Below are 25,136 nucleotides of genomic sequence, written 5' to 3' on the forward strand. Positions count from 1 at the left end.
CGCGCATCCCAACGCCGCTAGCCCCACACCCGGGCCCGGGACGCAGCTAACGGCCCTTGTGCAGGAGCCTGGCAGCACTGCGGGAGGACTGAATTTGAGGAGACTCTCAACCACATACAGGTATTAAAGGAGTGACGTTTCTATACCTGCCACTACRGCAGGTCATGTTTTGGAATCCATTAATGTGTCTTTCTTGGCATCTTGCAGATTGGGTTAGGATAATTGCAGCGCCAGCTTTGTAAGCAGACAGCAGAAACAATTCCAAGGGGCTGTGAAGCCCTCCACAAGAACTCTCTCAGGAGAGTTAAAGCAGACCTTGCATACACCAAACACGCTGCAGAGCAGGAGGGAGCTTTTACAAGCAGTCTCTTGACCACATAAATCACAGGCTAGACAGAGGTAAACCAGAAGGGATTAGCAGCTCTGCCAGAAGCATCTCCAGCACTTTCAGCTCGGGAGATTTTCAGCAGTCGATGACAGGTCTGGCTGAGGAGCAGGAGTTACGGASCCTCAGGAAGGTGAGCGGGGCCCGCGAGACTTACAGCTCGTGGGTCCTGCCGAGGTCAAGTCCCAGCAGGAGCCCTGACTTTGCCAGCAGCCAAGACCSCTTTGAGCAGCCCATCTGCCTTGGAAAGCTGCCTCCTGCTGCTCTCCTGCTGGGGCAGGAGGAGAAACGCGTCATCTGAGATGCTGCGTTGACTCCAGGCACCGCTCTGCAAGCGTCTGTGCACCCGTGGCCACAGACGCACCGTGTGTGAGCGAGGGGACAAGGAATGGCTTTCATCTGCTCTCATAAGAGACACATGACTTCAGACCTGATTCTAAGAGCCAATCATTCGTAAAGACTCCTTCCTGGTAGGCAAGAGGGTTTCCTAGTTCAGTCCAGGCAACGCTCCTTCTTGTCTTCATTCGCTTTTCCCAAGTTAAGCCAGCCACATCAGAGAGACCTTCTCTCCCGTGTTTGAATTATGTCCCTGCCCCACGCAYGTCCTTGCGAAGGGCGCAGAGATTTACTAGTCACCACCTAGAAACCGTATCAAACGCTTGCAGCCTCCCAGCACGGCTCCCATCAGCAGCGTCTCTCCACTGGTTCCTCCATAGGAGAACGGTGCGACAAAGATTAACGACTGTGGTCYTCCAAACGCCATCCTGAGCATAGCAACAACAACAGAGGAGAGGATATACCATTTTTTAAAGCGTATAGAGACTCCCATACTGAGAGCAGAGGGTCACCAAATATTTTTGTTTCTGCAGAAAATGTCTTTCTACTAGTGAATGAAACCAATAACTGAGATTACAAGGCACGTTTGCCACTTGCTTTACCGCACTGTGTGGGCACGTGAATACAAAGCCTCATGCTGCAAAGAGCACCAGTTTATGCAGTAAAATTAAGAGTATTATCTAAGCAGCACTGCTGCTCTTAAAAGCCTCAAGGACTCTCAGGTTAAGGCACGTTCTGCACGCTTTCCTTCTCCGCCCTCTCCTGCAGTCTGCTCTGCTCTCCCTGGGGTCAGCGCTGAAGCTCTTCCTYGGATGTGCCCAGCACCAGCTGGACACGTCCCGGGAGTCAACGTGGCCATTCCCGCCACGCCGCCCGGCCGGGATCCACCCTCCCTCCCTCCGCACCACCGCCATCTCGTCCATCTCTCTGCTCAAACACACACATCCCAAGATCCATCCTGACAAAGCCCAACCTGCTTTGTGGAGCGCCGCCGAGCTCGGGGGAAGGAGCCAGGCCCTTTCCTGACCGGACAGGGCAAGGTGCTCCCGCGGGACCGAGGGAGCCTCGTCCCCSCCGCGCGCCACCTCGGAGCTCCCCTTGCCTCCCATGTGCTGCACAAGGCTGCAACCCCATTTGCCTTCGCTGAGTCCACTCTAAGGATACTCTCACAGGCACCTCAGGGAAAGGACAATGTAAGATTCACAGAATACAATAGCTGGCTACTGGGCTTACGGTTTGTTCTGTGTTTTTTTGGGCTTTTTTTTTTTTTTTTTTTTTCCTCCCTTCTTTGACTTAATAAACCTTTTGCTTTCAGGCTCCCAGGACAGAAAACACATTGTCATCTATCACTGTGAAAATGAAACATATCTCCTCTTCCCTGGCTTTGCAAAGCAGTTTGAGTCCAAGGCTCGTCTCAGCCTTTCTCTTTCTCAGTTGAAGGTCAATATAACCATGCCAAGGAGGCCTGTGTGAGGCTCAGGGAACACAGGGAATCTGTTTCATTGAAAATAAGTTCCAGGAGAGAGAATTGGGAATGTCAGAGGGAGAATCGAGAATTTTTTTTTTTTTTTTTTCAAGTGCTGCTAAGCCTGTCTATAGTCTTTCCCTCTTTTGGGGAAAACAGCAACGGGTAGGAAAAGGAAGGTTATTCCAAAGCCTGAAGATGGTTTTAAACCATTGCTTGTACTTGGCTTTGCAATGCAGAACTTGCACATTCTTGTCAAAGAATTTTTCTTTTCACCTTCTTCCCTGTGAACACCAGACACCTTGGCCCTACATGGACAACACATTCATCAGTTGCAATAGCAACTGTGTGCAAAAGTATTTGTCACTTTAAACAACATATTTGCCTTGAGAAAGGCCTCAGAAGCGACCATTCTCAGTCCAGTCCTGCCTAAAAGAAAGGAGACAGCTTGTTGCTTGTAGGACTTCCATGAATTATAGCAAAGAAACACAGAACCTCTGGTTAGGAAGGACCTTTGCAGGTCTCCAGTCCTACATCCYGCTCAGAACTGGGTCAAGATGTCAATAGTTTTGCTTAAAATATTCAAAAAAAACTCAAAAATTCTGCACTGCTCATGCAGAATCCTCCACTTGCAAAACAGATGCCCACCAACTGCCCATCTCCAGCTGGCAGCTCTGCTTGGCAGTGCTTTGCCATCGCTCCAACCAAAACCGACCGCTTCCTTCTGTCTTAATTCCTCTCATCTCCCCTCTTCCCTAAGGAATTTCCATTGCAGATTAACATCCTTCTCAGTGACCCACTGCACGCCCCTTCGCCCTGCCCCATGCTCCGGGGCAGTGTGATGTGCAGAGCGGGAATGGAACGGGATTTCCCTCTACGTGCCGGGCAGCACAGCCAGAACTTGCAGCTCGGCCTGTTCTCCGTGCAGTTCAGAACAGGAGCTCCTACTGAGCAGCTCTCAGAGCTGTTGGCCTGATTCAAGCCAGCAACTCCAGGCATCAAATGAAGCTCATGGGGCTTTAACTTGAGTTACTTTTCCTCCTGCAAGTCCAAAGAATGAGACTGGAACTCTCCGCTGCTGACAGAAGTTTTTCCCTGTCACATCTCTAATCCATCGGGCTCTCTCTGCACGCAGCCAACATAAACAAGCGAGCTCCCAAAATGACAGCCAAGACTAGGGCTCATCTTGCACATTTTAGGGATGCCTCATTTCCCTCCCGCTGCTCCCGCAGCCTCYGCTGTCAGTTAGGAGGAGCAGAGCTCCAGCCCCGGCCTGCCAAGCTGGCTGCCTGCTCCTGTGCTCACAGCTGACCTTGGCAGGGCCACCACATTCCTTAGGTTGGAAAAAAGAGGAGAGGAAAAGRAAAAAAAAAGATACAGTGGCTGTGCAACGAACTCAAAAGTAGTTCATACGCTAAGCAAGCTGCAGTGCTTTAAGAGGACTGAATGGTGTTGACTACCTGGGGCTTCCGCTGCAGTCTAATGCTCAAACACCTAATAACACCCCCAAACAGACACACACCATGGAAGTAAAACACCATGGAAGCCTAAATCCTTATGTGAGGAAGTGACATGATGCCTACAAAGATGTCCAAGAAGCAAGTCCACTGTACTCCCTCAAAGGCAGCAGAAGACTTCCAATGATCTAACACCAGGAGAGAAGGCAAGGTGTCTCAGGAAGCAAGTAATGAATGTGTCACCGGRGCTTCCCATTTGCACATCTTGTTGAAATTAGCTATAAGCTTCATGTTTTCCTCTGAGCATTCACAGAATGCTGAAGGTTGGAAGGAACCTCCAGAGGTCACCTAGTCCACCCCCCTGCACACACAGGGTTACCTAGTGCATGGGGCACAGGGCTGCATTCGGCACAAGACTCAAATGCTTTGACCCTTGCTTTGAAGATGCTGCTGTTCATTACCTCCTACTTCCACCCATTAAGGCCACCGTGGGGAGAAGTTACCTTTGAACTGCTTGATCATATTCTGATGGTTTTCAAGAGCCTCTTGCAAGATCATTTCAGGYTGATCCATTTTCCATCGCCACTCTGTACCCACTGGATTTGTGTGATGTCTGCACAAAAACAGAACGCATGAGTTATATGTTACAACTTACAGTGAGGAAGAACTCATCCGATGCCCTGGGTTCTTTATCRTTCTAGAATGAAATAAAAAAGCAGCAATCAAATTGACAGTAAGAACCCACTTCTGGAATAACCTATAAATGTGATCCTGTGGTTGGTATAAAGGCACCAACTGCTGCCCTGAGAAGACTTTTGTTTCTACCCTARGCCTCACGTAATGCTCTTGTTACAAGACTGACAAGTCAGGCTATTTAAACATATAAAGAGACTAGGAAGTTTGCAGTATGCCAGATACGCATCTGCACTTGAATTCCCTAGATGGATTCAACAGAGGTGTCTCATTCTCCGAGATCTGCTAGCTGCTGAGCGACTAAGAAATGCCAAAGCAAAAAAAAAAAACCAAACAAAAATCAACCAAGCTTATTGATTTCTTTAAGCCAAAGCAGCCTACGTGAATAAAAGCAACTCATCTTCCATCTGAGGGACAGCTGTTGTCAAACAGCTAGGCACAGTGGGTTAAAAAGCCAACCTTACCTACGCAGAAAGGGTCCCTACCTTCACATCTGGGAAAGATTTGCATGGAAAGCCTATCAGCACCACACCTGGAACAAACCACAGATCTCTCCGCACTCCCTACTCCTTTGACACAGGAAAATGTTAACRCATTTTAAATGCATCCCTTGCATTCTGACCAGAAAAACACTAGGAGCAGTGTTAAGTGCTACACAACATGGTCTCATCTAGACGGGCTGCAAGCCAGACAGGGCCAATGCAAGAGTACAGGGAAAGAAAGGGCATTAAAGGACCATCACGGCTCTAGATAAAAAGCAAGAAATACTCTGGCTTTCTGATCAGCAGACCTCTGGTTCATCTGCTGTTCTCATCAACTCTTAAAGTTGCCTCAGTCTTACAGCTACATGGCACCAGGAGGTGACATCCAATATTTAACTCCAGCATGAAAGACAGAGGGAAGCAATTTTTTCCAGAGTTAAGTGGCTGGTTCAGTGACCAGCAAGTACAAGTCAACTCTCACTAGCTCCATAAATGAATTCTGAACTTGGCATCCCTAAAGCAGCCTTCTGGTCCAAAAGGTTTTGTCCACTTCAAGCCTAACATTCAAACACTCTTCTCAAACTGCTCTACCCTCTCCAAGATAATAACCTCCAAGCTAAAGCAGCTCTGCTTTCTGGAGTTCCCACTTTTTCAGACTGCCAACACGGAAAAAATTTCTGAATGCTAGCTATAAAAAGGCATTTATAAAACTATTACATGTTTAACTACATAGCTTGTACCTTGTATATTTAATAGGGCAAGCTGGCAGAAAATCAATAGACTCTTGATGTACTCTGGACAGTCATTAATTATTAGTGTGTAACAGCCCTTGAATTTAACACATTCTAACTGTTTAATAAACACACCAGGTCATGTCTACAAAGCAGCTTATTTGGCAAAGAGCCGTTYTCTTCAAATACGGGAGAAGAGCAATGTTTTGTGGCTTGTGAGGCTGGTTCACACTCTCCGGCCCAGACAAAACGTAGCTGTCACTTCTCCTTTCCCTGGGGGCTCCGTGACCCCCGGCATCATCAACCTCCCTATGTACTCCAGGCTTAAGGAGCACTGGAAGCAAAGACGTGGGCAGGGTGGTGAGCACTCCAACCCTTTAGGGTGCCATGCTAAACACCTCGTCCTTTGGGATGCCCCTTGTTGTACTAGGGAGCTTCAGGTCCAAAACGTGCCCATTTGAGAAGCTGCCCTAGGACTCCCAAGGCGAACCACGACGCTGCTGCCGACCGCACGGGGTTGCAGGGCTCGCACTTGGACTCGCCGATCTGAAAGGTCTTTTCCAACCGTAATCATCACTGGCACTATGAAAGTCATGCAAGATCCCACCAAGGCAAACGGGCAGCTCTCAGCTCCCTCCTAGCAGCGGCCTCCCACTGAACCCTCCCTGCGTTCTCCTCAGAGCGCGGGTCTCCCAGGGTCACTTGCCAATGCCACCGACACGTCCCCAGCAGTCGGTGAGACGTCGGCAAGGGGAGCGTGTGCTTCAGCAGAGCAGTGCCCACAACTGCCCCGTCAGTCACAGGGCRGTTCAATAAACCACCCGTCTGCTCAAGCACCAGGGGCAAGGCCGTCCAACAGTGCTAAGTCCCACGATATAAAAAGGCAAGATTTATTGCAACATTATCACAAAAGAGAGGCATTTCCCCCTTGCATCTGCTTAGTTATAGATGAAGGGGGTTTCTTCTTCGTTTGAAGTCTGGCAGTTTCTGTATTGGAGCAGTAAGCATAAAGAAAGCTGGGCTTGGGGTCAGGACTCCCAAACAAAGGCTGATTCCACACTTGGCTCCCAGCATGGCCCTAGGCAAAGCAACCATCCCCTTGAGAGCCATCCCCTCCTGCAAGCAAAACCTGACCCCAAGCCTTCCAAGAAACTGCGGGGAAAGGCTGCACCAAGACAACGCACCATTTACTCCASTGGGCAGTGACTGGGGTTGATGGCTGGTTGAGAACGTGAGGGAGAGGAAAGGCTGGCAGCAGTGACGATGGAAGGATGGAGTCCATCATCCCCAGGAACGGTRGAGAGCCGAGTAAAAACCACCGAGTGCAGGAAAGCAGCGGACTCGGAGCTGAGAGGGGAGAGCTCAGAGCTCCCGGAGGAGGAAAGTTTCCAGCAACGTCGTCCAGGAAAACTGACAGCTTTTCAACTCTATTAAGGCAGAAGTGCAAACTGCAGCAATAAAAAAGAGACATGAAGTATAACAAGAAACCAATCTGGCAGAATCACGAGCTCTTCAACCACCTCAGCAGTCCTCTGCTGAAAATAAAACGGAGGACGGAAGCACGCGGGGTCATAATCAGAAAGGTCAAAGCACAAAACAAGATACAACTGGCAAAGGGCAAACAAAAAAGCCTTTCCCTGTAACGACAGGATTGTGAGGCAGACTCGGGGAAATGCTGCTCCAAGGCRCAAGGAAGCAGAGACCAGCACTTCCCCATGAGGCCAGGAAAACCAAGTGTTTTCACCTTTCTTTTGCTTCTTCCCAATGCCAAAGGAGAACTCCAGCTAGCCTAGGCACAGAAGAGGTTTAGTTATCTAAGTTAAGCGTTTTCAAATGATCAGGTGTCATTAAAACCATCCTAGCGTGTGGGTGACCTGGCTGAGGGGGGGGATCAGAGAGACCAGCCATAAACTAAGCACTCTTGAAGCACAAGAGTAGAAAAGCCCAAGTGCAACACCCAGTTCAGGAGAAGACAAGGACCTCTACATCGCTCCTTAACCTCCTGCTCCTCAGGAAGCTGTGGAGTACAAGAGCTTGTAACCCTCAGCAGGCAGCCTGGAGGTGATGCTGTGTAGTCAAAACTTGCAGGTGACTGCAAAATGCAGGGTGGGGAAGCAAGCAGCTAGGTGGCACTTCCAGGAAGAGGGATCCGTTGCTCGACTACAACAGTGATCACTGTTGTAGTCAATATTACACAGCAGCAAAAGCTCATACTGACAGGGCAAGGCAGAGGGCAGAAAGCACTGCCCAAGAGGCAGACTGAAGGACTCAGATTTACATCTGAGACAGGCCAAAGRGAAGAGAGAATATCTGCCTGCAGCTACCAAGATGCTGCTTCTCCCCACACGGAGAATAATCCAACAGTCTTCACGTTACAGCCAGGGGAGGCCCCCAGACACGGAGGAAGGGCAAGAGGGCAGCGCGGCAGCACCCACCTCCGCAGCCACAGGAATATCATCCCTCCACATCCCTAACAACAGGCTAGGAAAAACAGCAGTCAGGAATGATTCACTGCCTTGGAGCCTGAGATAAACCGAGACTCCAATTCCTTCCCGACGTGTTTTCTACGAACAGACGATGCTCACGTACAAGTCAAAAAAAAAAGTTCTCATAACAATTTAAAAAAACGCAAAAACTATCTGGGCTGCTGTCTGAGAAAGTGAAACACAATCAATATTTCTACAGAAATTTCCTGTTAAATAACAGCCAGTTATTTCTCAGTGTTGCTCTGAGCAATCTTTTGTTAGATTTTGGTACAGGCAAAATAGCTTTTTCTTTTTCCTTCCCCCCCCCGCTTCCCTTTTTCCTCGAATTTGCTTATTGTGAAGTTTTTCAGATGGCATGGAATTATTCATAAGCACTAGGGAAATGTAAACAATTTAAGGGCAGAAAAAAGTGAAAATAAGCTTAAGTCAAATATTTGGATATTTAGATATCCAGAAAATTATTCTCATCTCAAAAAAAAAAACCACAAAATATTCATACTTTCCAAAAAAAAAAAAAAAAAAGGACTTTTTCAGCTGTTTTAAACCATACTTTTTTCAGGAACTGTTAAAGAATCCCCCTGCAAGAGCCCCAAGTGAATAAAACAACACAGCAGATCAACTCAGTTTCCTTATTCCATTAAAAYTGTGCGACGGGCAAATCTTAATTAGTTTCCCAGCAGAAACCCGCTCCACACTAACTCCAAAACTCGACAAGTTAAAGCATCAAGATGGGCAAGGTAACTTCCAAAGCCCAGGCAGGCATCAGGACCTTCAGATGGAAAAATACAGCTAGGTACCACTCTGCAAGCACCCAAAATGACTGTCAAGACAGATATGAGCAAATAATCCGATTATATCCATTACCAATGCTGCAAGTGCCTAAAGCAATAATGGCAGCTACAAAAGTCCAGAAAAGGAGAAATCCAAGTGGGTGAGAACACCCCCCCAACGCAGCAAGGCTGAGAGGAAAAGCATGGATTTCAGTGCCAGGCAGTTTGGGGCATAGTACTTTTTCATCCCTTTGCAACAGTTTTTGCTTTTTCCATAATCGGAGTGACAATAATCCCCATATCAGAGTTAATGCTCAGGTGGCAGAGACCACCCTAGAGTGGGATTTTATCTACAGAGACCAAAGCCCCCCAGTTTCRATGCCTGGATTTGGCAAAGCAGCATCTAACTGCTGCTAACACAGCAGGGGAAGCGACTCCAGCCTGTGCAAACCTAAGACCACAGCAGTGCTCTGAGGTTAAGCACTAAACCCCACCAAGAGGCTGGAAAACAGGCACCCAGCTGAGGTGGTCACCCACGTTCTAGCTCCCATCTTACCCAAGGGACCACAGGGCTGTCCTCTCCTGGAAGCCAAGGATGAGCATTAGCAGATGCAACGAGCACTGGCAGATGCACAGAGATTTCTTGTGGTTGCAGGCTCAGCTTCCAAGCAAACTTTGCACATGCAGACTGTTGTCAGCATCTTTAATCATATTAKAATATTTCACATCTCCCTGAAGAATTAGCCTCTGCAAGCAACTCGTCTAATGAGGAGAAACTTTTGTTTTAATCTGTTTAAAAGCTGTGTTTCATCCTTGCCTCTCCTCCCTTTCTTTTTATTAGCATCCCTCCACGGGGCATTTACCACCAGGGGAGATTAATTTTTCATCTCTTCATTTTAAGGGTCTTTGTGACCACTGCATTTTGGCCACACACATTCACACTAACTGACCAGACTTTCAGCTGGCACAAATTAAAGCTGGAATCTCCAAGCGCACATTTAAACACCCTAAAGTTGCAAAGGAAGAAGAAATATGAGGCAGGTTCCTTCAYGGGATATTTTATTCTGTCTGGCTTGCCTCCTCCTCAGGATGCAAAAATAATAAAATCTATTAATTTAAATTTTATTTAGCCGTCTCATCTCTCCACAATAATTGATTGTGTCCTAGCTGCTCAGCCAGGAGATGCAATCAAATCAGCTTCGCCTGCTGATGGGCTGCGGTGCCGGCACTGTCAGAAACACTCAGGCCCTAATTGATGAGCAGATCGGGTCACTTGCACGTTTCCATTTAGACAATTAAGCTAACGAGACCCTACAAACCCAGCGAGAGCAACTGGAAACAAGGGCGGGTAGCGACAGCCTGTTTTTGTAGGGTAAACCACGAGGTAGGGATGGTGCAGCAATTGTGGTCTTCTCTCATCTCCCCGTGTTCTTATTGTCACCRGTCATGTGTTGATGCTGGGATACTCATCCAGGTCCCCCCCAAAATAAAGCTGATGTCCCTCTGCCCTCCAGAGAAACTAGCACAGTATAAGCCTGCATTAACACAAAATTAATGTCAGGCTCTGACTAGGTCTCCTAGGGTCAAGGAGGAAGGTCTAGAATGAAGAGAGAGAAACTACATCTTTAATCTGCTAAAAAAAAACAATAATAATTTTTGAGCGCGTTTTGGAAGCGCTTCCACCCAYGAATTCTGGTTTAGGGCCAAAAAAATGTCACTCATGAGCAGCCAACAATTGCATCCAATTCCCAGGGAAAAAGGGCTGAACTGCAGCACTTCTTGCCAAAATGAGAAAGGAAAAAAGAAACAAACAGACTTCTGGCCTTTCCCTCAGTGAGGCTGGGAGAGCTGCACTGCAGTTGTGTGGTTGGGAGCATTGGCACCCTCTACAGATGTCAAAAATCTGAAATAAATCAAATTTAAAAATCCTCACAGCAGCTTTGTCKGCAGTTTAGCACGCAGGGCTAAAGCAAGAGGCTGCAGTGCTTTAAACCTGCACTAGAAACACGGATAGCAGACCTAAGGCATCACTTCCTACGTCTCCAGCTGGGAACTGCTAATGACAAGGCCCTGTGTTTGCGGTGCCCAGCCACCAGCAGCTGGAACTCTGCATTTACTGTCCCATGACTCAGAAGGAGCACAGACTGGCGGGCTGAAGTGCACAGGCATCCCTGGATGCAGCTGGAGGGCTGCACAAAGAGCTGGAGAAGGTGGATGGAGGAGACTCCCTCACCAACCAAGAGCAGCTGTTCCCACGGACTCGTGAGACRCTCACCAGCCACCCGCGAGGGCGAGGACATCGACGACGACCCTTTCTGCATTGCCTTCTGTGATCCCTTGGGGATTCCAAAGAGCTTCCGAAAGACAGAGGTGCCAACACCCTCAGGATCTGCCACCTGCCTGCTCCGGATAATGAATCATCAGGTCAGAAGTAAGGAAGTCCCATGAAAACACTGAAACCTCCACAGCAGTTGGAGGGATGGAGACCAAGAGCCTTCCTCAGGAGGGAAGGCCTGATTTCCTGCACAACTGCTGCTATTCCTAAACAAGCAGACCTCACTCTCCCAGGAAAGTGTCTGACGAGTGAGCGTCTTTGTCACCACGATCCTCTGGAAAGCCATTTCCTTGCATACTAGGTTAGCATTAATAAAGTAACTTTTCTAGCACTACTTGTTAGTATTAAGCAGAATTCTCAAAACAGAGCAAAACTGAAAAACGACAGCTGTAAATTACAAGTCAGAGGTAGATAAGAGGTGCCACATGTGGTAATTTATCCCAATTATTGTCCTTTCACACACACCCTAGTTTGCTTTCCCCACCTCAGTCCCCTGCCTGAGGCCCAGGCTCCTGCTGCTGARAAGTACTGGCGTTGGGTCATTCTGAAGGGGACAGCATTAAATCACCCGCACTGGAGTCCTAGGGACAAAACACTTCATTCTGGTGCTGTTGCTGCTCTCCAGTTGGTGTTTATGATGTACTTTCTATGTCCAGAGGGACAACACCACACATGGCAATATTATATATATATATATATAGCCATAATATAAATATATTATGACAATAGCAGCACCATTACCACTGTAGGATTGATTGCACCATCGCTAGCTGATGCGCACAAAGACACCAGAAATCTGCAGCACGTTTTTCATCCCAGTCAACAACTCATTATCACATGCTCTGAGGACCAGTGGGAAAAGCTGCACRTTAAACATGCTATCTGCTGTGTCCTTTCACGCCACGCCAGGATGAAAGCCTATCAAGAGCACCAATTAACATTTAGGAATAGGTTCCCAAAGGGATACTTAACGGGATGACCAGCATCTAATGCTTACACTTAACACTAACATGCAAGATTACTTTGGAATGCACTTTGAAGTTTAGAGGTACTTTTGYGGTGCTGTTGCCACTTAAAACACTTCCTTGAAATATTTCCATTATTAAAACTTGAAGACTGTTTAATGAAGGACAGGAAGCAGTACGAGAGGAATCTGGGTGGTTTTGCATGAAAATAAAATATTGTAAGTATTGTAAGTATTGTCTTATAATAAGTGCTGGACAGCCAGGCTTAGAGATGAAATATGAGGGTCACTGGCAGCCAGTCCCCTGGGGCAGACACAAATACCCACGGAAGCGCAGCCCCTGTGCTCTGAACCCGTTATCAAGGTGGAGATAAAGGGCTCCAAGAACAACCTGTGCAGCCTCCCCCTCGGTGCAGCAATCCCTGCTCCCTCCGGGCGCATCCCGCGCTCCCCGGCCGGGTGCGGAGCTGCCCTCGGAACCGCCGGCAAGCAAGMGGAGCTAGTGCTGCTTTAGGCTCAGCTCCAAAGCTGATTGCCTGCAAAGCACTAACAACAAAGTCTAGAAAGAGGTCGCTTCACTGTCTGAAATGGAAAATCATCTATTAGCTACTGTTTCAGCAGTTACCAAGTCACCACTTTTTGCCCACTTTCAATGCAACTAAATTGAAGATGAGGAGGGAGAGGGAATTTAAATAAAAGGGATTCAAGTTTAAAACGGAGAATCATTTAAGAACTTTGCACTTTGGCTTTGCACAAGATGCAGCCCTGGAAAAGGGGAACATATTGGCAGAGACATGAAGAGGGAGCACAGCTCCCTTGCAGCACCTTCCTCCCTGCCTTTGCCRGGCAGAAGGGACCCACGAGTTCCACTGTCCCCGGCGAGGATAAGAGCAGAGGGCAGAGTAACACAAAGCCCAGCCTAGCTGCTAGTGCAGAACCAGGCCCAGGATCAGCGTCACGGACACGAGCAGCTGCCTGGGTTAAGCAGTGCCCCCTTCCTTCCTTCAGTGCACGGCACGCTCAGCACCAGGATCCTCCTCCCTTTCTCAAGGCTGAACGTGCCTCTTACAGGATGCRGACAGGCAGTTTCTCCCAACGGGAACGGGCAGCAGTATTTTACCTCCAGCAAAAGACGCATTTGTTGGCGCAGGCCAGGCTCGGCGTGGCCTCCATGCAGCGGTGGCTCTCAATGCCATAGAAGGTGTGTTTGTAGCAGCCTCCTCGGCCTCGGAGCATCGACTGAGGGCAAAGAGAGACACAAACAGCAAGGAAGTTAATACACTATAACCAAATAGAGTGAAAAGAATGGAGAAAAAAARRAAARRAAAAAAAACCAATAAAAGCTAACTTCAGAATAACCAACTTCAAGGGGACCAACGAGAGTAGCAAGGCACCCACGGAAAGGTCAAAGCTGCTTGTGAAAGGTCCCAAATGCAGCCAACAGGCTGGAATATTGTGACTGTCAGAGCCAGAGGAACACCACGAGGCACAACGCTGCAGATATTGTCCCAAACACAACCAGGGCTCGTCTCCAAGGCTCGCTGAGGCCACTGCAGTTGGGCTACCTGGACACAACTGCAACGTTTGGTTTGAACTTCTGCATTCAAAGTCACCTATGACAGATATCGCAGGCCCAATCAATGGTGCACAGCTGGTCAGCATCATGATGGGCACAGTCACTTTAAATATTTTAATATATATTCATATTTTATACAAATATAGCTGGATACACAGCAAGCAGACCAGTATACAGCCTGATTGTATGTCCTTACAGAAGGATTTCTGATGTCAAATTTACAACTATTTTAGAAGAAAACCTTTAACTTCATCATTCTTTCTTCATCTGTAACACTATGTACGTATAACAGCATGTTTTCCTGGAGCTTTTAACTGAATCAGACAACAAAAAGCAGATGAAGCCACTCAAGCTGCAAGAAACATCAGCGTATAAAGCCCAGTAAGGAGAATAACAAAGATCAATTTAAAGGCTGCATTACTTAACACTCAATTCTTTTCATTTGTCTAATAGACTTTCCACTAACACTAAATTAAATAAATATCCTGACCCTATAAACTCTCATTCACACCAGTCATGGGCTTCAAGACTCCTCCCTTTCCCTAGCAGCACTGCAGCAGCCTTCCCACTGGAATTTCTCTTCTATTTAGCATGCAAGTTGCTTGGAGCAGAGCCTGTCTCTCATTAGCTCAGTTAAATAACAACAACAGAGAGAACCTCTACCACTCTCAAGAGGGAATGGGAAATATAACAGAGTAACTTTTAATCTTTCTTCCTCTACCTGGAGAGCCCTGATGACCCCAGGCAATCAGCCCTGAGCACTGGAGGAGGAGTGTGCAGGTAATCCCAAATACCGGGTGCAGCGCCATTATACAATGGGAAGATGAAACAAAGTGGAAAATGAGGTTTATTCCTCCCATGCCTCAAATGATGTAAACATTAGGAGATGCATAAATTCTAGGAAAGCCAAGTACACGTTGAATTTCCTAAAGCCCACCAATAAGCATCCTTTTCCTAGTATTTTTAAGTTTGCATTTTTCCAGAATATGACAAAACAGAGCAGTTTTAACCCGAGCTATCACTACATCACTTTGCTTTGCACCACTCCTGCTCTGCACGGATGCAGTGGGGAACAAGCCTTGCTAAGACCCTCGCATACTGGTGCGAGCCTGAGTCAAAGCCACCGTCTGTAACCAACTTCAACCCAATTTATTAGAGCMCTTTATGTTCAATTCCTGCTTGTGCTAAAAATAGTATGGGCCCATCTAAGCACACAGCGCTCCTATTTATTCTGTGAAATGACTTAACAGCGCTGCAATACATTCTGGCTCTTTAATACAAATGGGTTCTCTGGCTTGCCTTCGCATTCACAGCGTTGACAGAGTTTGACAAGTTTTCCTTTAAATAACTTGTGGCCTTCTCAGACTTAAAAAATAGTAGGAGAGAGAAATATCTGTAAGAGTAAACAGCAGAAGTACCAGTAGGATCAGGAGAATTTGCAAATAGTCATGGCAGTACAACAGGAGGCTCTTAAAATTGTTCAAAAGTGCAAGTCCTATGATGAGGTAGTACATTGATCCTAAGCATTTCAGTAAAAAACAGCAGCTGCTGCCACCCTGCCTGGTACTTGCCATTCAAGGAGTGTTTTTTGAAGATGTAGTTGACCGTGAAGCYGAGATGCTGATCACTGGCACCGCACAACAATTTAGAGGTGCGCGGCATGTTAGAAAGATGCAGATTCAGAGCTTATTGTCCTTCTAGTACTGAAGAATTCAGCATGTTAAATAAAGGCTACTCTACAAATAGGCTGCATTACAGGCCAGAGGTGCAGAGCAGGGGGGATCTGTGAGCTGCTTCTCAGGGTCCTGCAAAAGCAGTTAAAACAAGAAACGTATCGAAAGAGCTGAAGCTTCACGTCTGCAGACAAACTCCTTGAAAGCTGCTGGTTTACCAAGTCTCCAGATTGTACACGAGGACTTGCCAGATGAGTACACAGCCATCCTTCAAGCTATCCAAATACACACACAGTGTGTGCATCTGTGCATGTAAATGCCCATATATACACGTCTATAATGTGTATACACCTGTGCACATGTATATATACACACACTCCTACAAAGAGCATTTTTAAGAGTTTCAAGCACTGGCAAAGTGACAGTGACCTTACTGTCTAAATCTTTGACAAATGCCAAAAATCCATGGAGGAGCAGTGACTGTTGCAAGTCAGCTACATTAGTCACAGGAAAAGAAAAGAAAATAAACRCCTAAATGCCCCCGTGTGTGTGTCTGGATGCAGCGACAAGACCGTTATCCTCGTTTCTGGAGACCTCGCACGGGCGCCCTCAGCTTCTCCCTCTGCTCTTCAGGGCTCTTCTCACCCCATCTATTTCAGGGGGCAGGAGAGTTTCACAGGCAGCAGGATAACAGGAAACAAGAACATACAGAAGATGATACTCCCGATTATTTGCCACAGTCACATTCTCACTCAGCATCAGGCTTTTACGAGACTGAAATGCAAAGTGACAGCAGGGAAGCAAAGTGCATTTTAATGCACATAATAGCTTTTTTACCTGGAGGCTGTAGCACCTAAGTCTCTAGTTAATAACAGGAAAAGTGTGGACYAAATAAATAAATAAATAATAATACCTTTGTCCATCGGCAGAGCTTCACCCCGGAGTGGCTACCAATCAGTTTGTAACCTGAAAAGGAAGAGGAGAGTTGCTTTTAACCTGCAAAACTAGGGTCACAGCACACATCTACTGAGCCCCGTCACCCCAGTGCTGCTCATCCCTGCTCCACACAGGGACGTGGGCACAAACTCGGCAGTACCACCGGGATGTTAATGCCCAACTTTAAGTTCAGGAAGGGAGAATGCAGGGAGGAAGGGGACAGGCTGTTCTCACTGGTGGCCAGCGATAGGACGAGGGGTAATGGCCACAAGCTGAAGCACAGGAAGTTCCGTCTCCAGGTGAGGAGCAACTTCTTTACTGTTAGGGTGACAGAGCAGTGGAACAGGCTGCCCAGGGAGGTTGTGGAGTCTCCTACTCTGGAGGTCTTCAAAACCCACCTGSATGCCACCCTGTGCCACATGCTGTAGGTGTGCCTGCTTGAGCAGGAAGGTTGGACTAGATGATCTGTAGAGGTCCCTTCCAACCTTAAATATTCTGAAATATTCTGAAATATTCTGAAACTTTCTCCATTTAGGTCTGCAGCACAGGCCACTGCCACCGAAGGGACTTTGCCGTTTGGAATTGGTGGCTCTTCCCAGGTGATCTGTTTATGAATCACCGGGCTTGGCCACGTAACTTGTCCTTGTCACAGGGCGGCACCATAAGGTCCTGCAGGACAAGTGCACTGAATTTCAGGGCTGGCCCCAGCCCATGCTCGTGGGGATGGGGTCTGTGCCCACAGCCAGTGCAGAAGCACAGAACGAGGGTCCCACCAGGGCTACCTCAGCATGCAGCTCAACCACCCCTGAGTAGCACTTGGGGTGGGGAGCATCTCCCGGGCCTCACACCATCATCCTGGAGCAAACACTCCAGCAGCCTCCTCTGCAGGTCCCAGTCTGGAGATCCGATTCCCTGTGCAGCCACGAAGGTGGAGGATGAGCAGGGCTCAGTTTAGACCCCAATTCCATGGGTGGCTCCTGCAMAGCCACAGCCTCCGAGGGGGCCGCTCCTCCAGGCCCAGGATGAGGCTCTCCCCACTCTCCAGCCACGACTAACACAATCTAATTTAAATTTATTGGTCCAAGAGGATTAATTCCACAATGTTTGCTAAGCACTAAGTCCTATTATTACCCAAACTGCATGAGTTAGGTTATTTTCCCTCTTTGAAAAAAATCTGCTTAAGAGAACCATATATAAAAGATTAAAAGAAGTCACCTCAAAATCAGCATTAAGAGGGATTTGGGAAGCCTCMTGGCATCATTCAGGCAGCACGCAACAGAATTTACATATCCGTGTCCTAGATGTCCCCAAACCACTTCAGCAAGCACCTCTGCGCTGATGTCACCACTGCCAAGGGAAAGTTTGAAGCCCATCTCCTTCCCCCAACTTGCACCACCTCGAGGCTCAGCGAGGGCAGCTGGCCCTGCTCTGTCCCCACCAAAGGGGACATTTCCCCTGTCCTGCAGATCTGCTGCTGCGTGTCCAGCACGGTCAGGCCCCAGGGCATTGCCCCAGCAAACGCCCGTCACTCAAAGGGCTCCAAGCCAGCGGGGACCGATGACACAGCAGGTGCCACAGCGGCTGCACCAGCCAAGAACTAAATGGTGTGAAGATGCACACGGATAGCAAGGAATCACACTGGACCTCTGGCACCTGAACCCAAGCGAGCTGCTCGGTCTCCTCTGCTGCTCGGTCTCCTTCCCAGGAGGCTGCACGGAGGCTTGTGCCAGCACACGCAGGGTGCCTGGCAGGAAAGAGCAGCAGGGAACCTCCTTTAGATGGCAAGCAGACTGACTGCCCCATTGAACGAAGCTTCAGCAAGTTCAGGGTGGGCTGTTCTGTGCCCTTCCTCCCTGCAGCTCCGTGGGACTGGATATTTCACCCTTCCCCAAATGTGCAGCACTTAAAACCCCCTAGACACACTTAGGGCTAAGCAAAAACTGGTAAGGAATAAAAACCTGCTGCAAGCCAGAACGTCTTAGCATTTTACACAGCAGAACATCCAGGTTTCTCCTGGAGAAACACAGCAGCACTAAGTATAAATGCAACCAACACTTAAAGTGTGGAACTGATATTCTCTAGAGCCACACATGATCCTGGAGACACTTCTAGAGGAGAGGATGGGACCCAGAAAAGCCCATGCCATAGTGAATTCCAACTCTGACGCTGGTCAGAGGTGCAGCCAAGTGCTCTACCTCCTTGTATCTGTATCACATCTCTTCAACCTACCTGAGACCCATCCTGCCTCTTTGCAGATGGGTTGTCCAGCCTAGCTCCAAATGGGACCTTCCCGGGCTAGTGGAACTCATGTCTGCATGGCGCTGTGGATGGTACCTTCCTCCTCCCTCTCATGCAGTTCTTCAAATCAAACTGCCTGCTGCTGTCAAGCAGCTCAGCCCTACCATATTTGTGCACTTCTCAGGTCCAGCAGCAGTGTTCATGCAAGATTATTCTCTCCCAGATCACTGGCTAGAGCTGATATGGCTGCTTGAAAMGGGCCATTAGCTTAAAATTAAATCAAAAATAGAAGACACTTGCCCAAATCCCTTACTGAGTCATTTAAGAGAAGAAAGGAGCCAGTTAAACCAAGCAAGGTGCCAAACTCTGCAGCTCAAAGCTGCAGCATTTTCTCTTGCAGCTGGACCAACTTGCACCACGTGAGCGCCCACAGCTTCCCACAAAGGCCAACAAAAACGTACACGTTCAACCCCCAAACAGAGACTTGCAGATTTCAGCCCCTTTAGAAATGAGAGGGAGCTCAATCATCTCGCTTGCTGCTGCCAGAAGCTCCAGTTAGTGGAGGAAACAGCACACAGTGGCAGGACTTCTCAACCCCCAGTGCTGAGCTCTGCTCTCCTCCACCTCGTGCAGAGGGCACGGCCACCCCTGCAAGCCACACCAGGGACCCCAGGCCTTGCCGTGCTCTTCAGAAACCAAATCCGAACCAGGTAACATCAGATAAAGCTTTGCATGTACCAACGTCCCAGTCCTGGTGCCCTCCACACATCTGAGCTAAGTAACATCCCCCCACACCTAAAAAAATGGTTTCTTCTCACGTTCTCTAACAGCTGGCTAGCAACACAGGCAGCACACCAACTCGGGCTTCAAGAAGAAACTACCAAGGGTTACGCCAGAAACAAGGAGGACYGAGAACCAAATGTAAGCGCAAATGTGTCAGAGACCCAATCTGAGAAGCTTCTCCGTTCTTATTCTGCATCTCAGATTCCYAAGAACAACAAATCTCTTCCAGCAGCTTTGACATATCACAACAACCCTGGCAAAGCTTTCTTACAAACAGTGGAAAAAATTATATATGCATATGTAAATAAATAGGTAGTTTTATTTGGTCTGCATTTACATTGTGCCAAGGCTCACTATGGACACAAACTGCTTCTCTGCTCTTGCTAAAAGGTATTACTTGTAAGCAATAAGCGTAAGCGAATATTTGGATATAATAGCTTCCAAACAGGGTGCTATCTAGATCATACTCTGTCCACAGAGCCCATAAACCTTAAGGTCCCAGKAGTTTTCTCTTCCATAGCCCAGCACTCAAAGCATTCCCTAAATTACAAGCAGGATCATAATCAACTCMATGCCTTACTAACAGCACATGAACACAAGAAACAGCACATGAACAGAAATCTGTGCTAGTTGATTTGCACTAGATCATGAATTTTGAATAACCTCGAAACCTGCCTGATTTCCTGATTTCACTAAAATTTAGGGTCATAACTCACTATTACAGAGGCATAAATYAAGTTCCCAGAGAAGTTTTTGGAAGCAAGCGGGACCAGCAGCACCAAGCCCACGAACACGGCAACCGCCTGCAGCAACGACTCAGCTGGGGTTCGGAGCACAGCCACTGCAAGAGACCCCCTGCACCACCTTGCAGCTTCGCAGCTCCACCATGCAGAGAATAGCTCAAAAATGCTCTCTCAAATCCAAGGAAATCATGGAGGGAGCCTGCTGAGCTCTGAGCCCCTGGGAATGGGACAGGACAGTGCTGCATCCACGCTAAATTGTAGCATATCTTCATCTTCTGGTTATTTTTGCTACATTGTTCATTTTTTACCAACTTCACATAAGTAGCAGCTTTTTCCAAGCCATAAAGTATGATGRATTTACACTGATGAGCAATTGTTAGCTTATTCTAAGTCAGAAAGCAAGCACACATAGCCAAGGAATATATTTATATAACTCCATCCATATTAGACGCAGCATCAACTGTGCAAACTTGCACAGTTAAAAACCTCCATCTTTAATAGACAGCCCTATGACATAACTCTGTAATGCTACTTAATTTTCCAGTTTTGACTATTCTGATGTGGCAAAAATCTGGAAGAAAACCCAAGCGCACCTCCCAGCACAAAGCTCAACACCATCGTGTCCTCTGTTGAAGCAAGTTACTGCAAAACAAAACACAAAGGTTTAATTCTGGAAGAATKAAGTGGATCGGTGGTTGAAAAACTCCAACGGTGTCAGAAAAAGAATTCACTCTCCTTCTCTGGTAGAAGGCAATCACAATAACCTTGGCAAAGAAAATCTGATGTCATATTAGACTTRAGAACTCAAATGACTTTCAGAAAGCTTTCTTCTGGGAAAAGTAATATAGAGCTGACAAATCAGCACRGTTCTGAGGCAGTCTGCTTAAAAAAGCCTTCTCGTTTAAAGCAATGATTATTGGTTAAARCTGAAACTCGGTTCAAAAAGAAGAACTTCACACCAGGAGAATGTTTACAGGAAGAGAGTTTCCAATTTCCTACCATTTCACAAGAGTGCTGGTTAAAAGGAGCGGACGTGCAGCTCGGTGATACAGCAATCATCGGGCGCCATCACTTTGGGGATCRTTCTGAAGGCTCCAACAAAACTGCTGCGCTTGAGCCAGCGCCCACAAGCGACCAGAAAACTAAAACTAGACAAGGAATTAGAAGCCCCACAGCATGGATGAATGCAGCCCATTCAAGTTATATCAGTGCTCTATACCGAAAATCAAAACAAGTAGGACACGGAAAATGGAGTTTAAGTTGCCTAAGGGACAAGGGACAGGGAAAAGTTCCAGTTTCCTTCTTGATGTTGCTCAGAGTCTTCACACACCCTTGGTCAGCCCATCCCAAGATCTAGCCTTAGTCCTTAAAAAGGAGAGAGTCCTCTGTCCATTTTCCCTTGCATTACACAGTCCCAACAGCTAGTTGTTGGAACGTGATGGAAGGAGCTGGCTCAAACTGATCTTATATTCTTTATTTCTTCATATGTTCTTTATTTACACAGGCCGTTCATAAGGAACTTTATGAAAAAAAATCAGCAGACTTAACTTTGCCTAGTTTCAGTCACCGCATTCATTCATTCATTCATTCATTTTGCTTACAGGTCTCCAAGTGTGAAGAACTGGGTCCTTTGCCAGCTAATTTTTAACCTTTCCATGACTAGCATTTGGATTCTGGCCTCGCTGGGAGGCAGTTTCAGAGGCCGCCGTATTCATTCATTCATTCATTTTGCTTACAGGTCTCCAAGTGTGAAGAACTGGGTCCTTTGCCAGCTAATTTTTAACCTTTCCATGACTAGCATTTGGATTCTGGCCTCGCTGGGAGGCAGTTTCAGAGGCCGCCGTCACTCAGCCTGGAACCAGCCGCAGGCTGCTAGTGCCACCTGGAGCCCACGGGTGCCACATCCAGGGACGCGCAGGAACACTTGTCCAGATGGGTGCACATCCAGCAGCACAGATCTCCAGGGAATATCCTTTTGTAGTTCATCTTATTTCCAAAGTCAGGACATTTCAAAAGCTCAGCACCAAGCTGGAGCTAGCAGAAGAGCTTAGAACGGGTATGAGAAAACGTGGACCAAGAAGAGCCAGCAAATACATCCTGATATATGTAGCACATGCTCAACAGAATAGTTTGCTGCATGTTAGGTGGCTCAGTCACAAAATAACATTAATCCAGGTCCGTTATGTTACATACCATAAAATTACAGGAAGCACTACTGCATACAGTAGAAAAGTAAGGCAAGAATAGAAACTACTAAAGGGAAGCAAAGCAAAGAAGCTGAAGGCCCACCTGAAACTCGGCAGGGATGGTGGAGGCTGGCAGCACTAGCAAACATCTGGTGGGTGAAAATGTGAGTAAATTCCGTTAGTGATGAACCACCAGAACGGAGCAGAGGTCCCGCATTACTGATGTACTTACTTTATAGGAACAGCAGGACAATGTAGAAGGTAATCAGGTTTTTTTTGCACCAGGAAAATAAACGCTGTTGAAGGAGGACAGGGAAGGCAGCCCGGTGATGCACAAAGGGCTTTGTGCAGTCACTGTTCCTATTAGGACGGCAATTTAGGGCTCCCTACCAAGCTAGAGGGAGGATTTCAAAGGAGTTGCYTGAAACATAGTGAAGGGCCTGACAACAACGAGCAGTCCTCCAAAAGCAGACCCCAAACTTCCTTGTCCCTAGACTGCGCACGGAGCCCTTCAGCCCTSCAGGGACTGCTCTGACAACCCACGGCCAAGGGCAGAAAGCCGCTCAGCCCATCGGGGCACCGCTGCTCACCGCCACCCCAAGAGCAAAGGCCTGCTTCTATTTTCAGCTTATTTCGTGTCGTCTACCTAAACGGATACAATCTACTAAAGCAGAAACAAAGCAAAATGGTATCACTGCCAGTATAACACGCACGGCCAAATACTTCAATTGTCAGCCTTGCTCTTGAGCTCTGTCTGTTACTTGGAGGCACRCTCAATAGCTCATGCTGTATTTGTATTTTATGCAAGACCAGGCACTGACAGAGAGGGAGTCAGCGTTTCCCAGTACAAGATTGGCTCCAACTTTCAAAAAGCAGCCATCATTACAGGGCACCTTTAATAAAAGCATTTGCAAGCAGACAACAAAAGGCCTTGAACCTAAGAAATCCAATAGTGAAGGTTACATCTACCCAGAACGTTATGGCAGCGCTAGAAGAAAACCCTTCCTTAAGCAAGACTCACTTTACCTACAAGCAGCAAAATAAATCTGCCTGAAGATAAACGGACAACGCTCCAACAATTTGGAGACATGCTGCTCAAAGGCAAGTTTCTGCTGTGCAGCCACAAAGGAAGAACTTTCTTCCYATTTATTAGCACTGCATTTTCCTTTCTCTTGGGCTAATTACGCCCGAGGGGGTGGTCTTGAAAAGTCACTGAACCTACAGCCAAAACAACTATTTTTGCTAAATAAATCCTATGATTTTTTGAACCTTGATTTATTGCACTTGCTCTTTTCCTTTAGCACGGTGTCAAGGGAAAGAAGTTGTTTTACTTTTACAGCCATATAAGCCTGTTTTGTTGTGGTACCTCCAGAAGAAGTGCTGCCTGACATGTGAGAAGACAGAGGGATCCTCGTTCTTCACTGCAGAGCAAGTAYTAAATGATGATGTAAATACCAGAAGGGAGGGCCAGGTCACATCATTAAGAGCCATTTGTAGCTGAAAAGCTACAGGCAGACACTGGAGCCTTTGAAGCTGCACAGTTACATACTTTGAACCCATCCTGTCGATCCAATTTTGGCGCCACAGTGTCACAACGAGTGAGGTGCCTACAGAATGCGAGTTTTATCACTGACTAATGAATTCTCATCCCTGGAGCATCACAAGGAAATCAGATTTCAGTGGGAAACCTGCCTTAGTGCCAACAACTTACAGCAGGGAAGCCTTCCAATATTCCTGTATCCCAAAGCAAAAGCCAGCACCTCTGGAGGACATGGGCCACCCTACCACAGGGTCAGTGAGCACTCTAATCTCTCAGCATGTTCTCCTCCTCAGTGCAGACAGCCCTGCCTCTGGCCACCCATGCCCTCCACCCCGAGAGCCACATTCACCTCCAAACATCCTCRTGGGCAGCAGGAAGATTAAACTTTTGCGTCAAACAGTAGTAAAAATAACCACAAAAAGATATATTGAACCAGCCACCTGACAACCTCACCGTTTCCAGCCTGCACTGGTAGAGCCATGGACATGAAAAGCAGCAGCGTCACTGTGATTTTTCACTAAGCCTTACTTCAGAGATTCTTTTATGCAGACCACAAATGTATTATAGCTGTACTAAAGTCAGCAAACCAAACAAAACAAAAAGACAAACAAAACCAAGAAAAGAAAAAAACCCCAGACATGTCCTCAGCATGAAGGGCTGAGCAGAGCAGAGGCCGCCCCCAGGGCCTCGGGCCAACGAGCAGCCGCGACCCCGGGGAGCGCAGCGGCGGGATGCCCCAGCTGCGGGACTTGCACGAAGCGCGGGCAGAATTCCAGAGCCCGGCTCTGCSGTGAGGTGGCTCTATGGCAGTCAGCAAAAAGGGCCTTTTCGGAAGCATCAGGAGAGAGACTATCGATGTGGCTGCCAAAACTGAGCACTCCCCCATCCTAAGGGAGAAGGGAAATGAGCCTAACTCCCATCAGTCTCTAACCACAGTGACAGCAGCACAGGAGCTCGCACAGCCCTTCTCCTGGCTTTGGCACTCAGGACTGAAGCCTTTGAACGGCAGGGCTTCAGTCTATCTCTTGTCACACTTGCTTACAGATATCTTGGGGTTGAGGAGAGGTTTCTTTTCTTTTTAAGAGCATTATGTTCATTAATTCTGCTCTCTGTAGCTCATGGAGAGCTAATGACCCGTTTTCCTCTACTGGATCATTAACATTAATTTGAATGACTTCTTTCTGAAAGTAAAAGTTTCAGGATGAAATCAGTTTGAAACCAAAACAAAAAGGGAATTAAAATGCAAAGTTGGGGGCAAAGTTGGTCTTCAAATATCCTTTAAGGAACCTCCATTCTGGGAGCTAAACACACATGGTACTATCCTCTGCCCCAGCTGATTTAGCAGAAGCAAACCCTG

General features: G+C 47.4%; 1 protein-coding gene across 1 annotated transcript in view; it reads right to left on the reverse strand.

Annotated features, from left to right (window-relative positions):
• TYW1 (tRNA-yW synthesizing protein 1 homolog) overlaps window positions 1–25,136 on the reverse strand; it is a 91,495-nt gene that overhangs the window by 49,863 nt on the left and 16,496 nt on the right. Inside the window, exons 9-11 of the mRNA XM_026050213.1 lie at window positions 16,267–16,319; window positions 13,225–13,343; window positions 4,147–4,256 (exon numbers count right to left, since the gene is read on the reverse strand). Coding sequence (XP_025905998.1) covers window positions 4,147–4,256; window positions 13,225–13,343; window positions 16,267–16,319 — 282 coding nt within the window. The remainder of the gene's footprint in view (window positions 1–4,146; window positions 4,257–13,224; window positions 13,344–16,266; window positions 16,320–25,136) is intronic.

The sequence above is a fragment of the Nothoprocta perdicaria genome, unplaced genomic scaffold (genome assembly GCF_003342845.1).
Source record: "Nothoprocta perdicaria isolate Ctin4 unplaced genomic scaffold, notPer1 scaffold_66, whole genome shotgun sequence".
NCBI classification, from domain to species: Eukaryota; Metazoa; Chordata; class Aves; order Tinamiformes; family Tinamidae; genus Nothoprocta; species Nothoprocta perdicaria.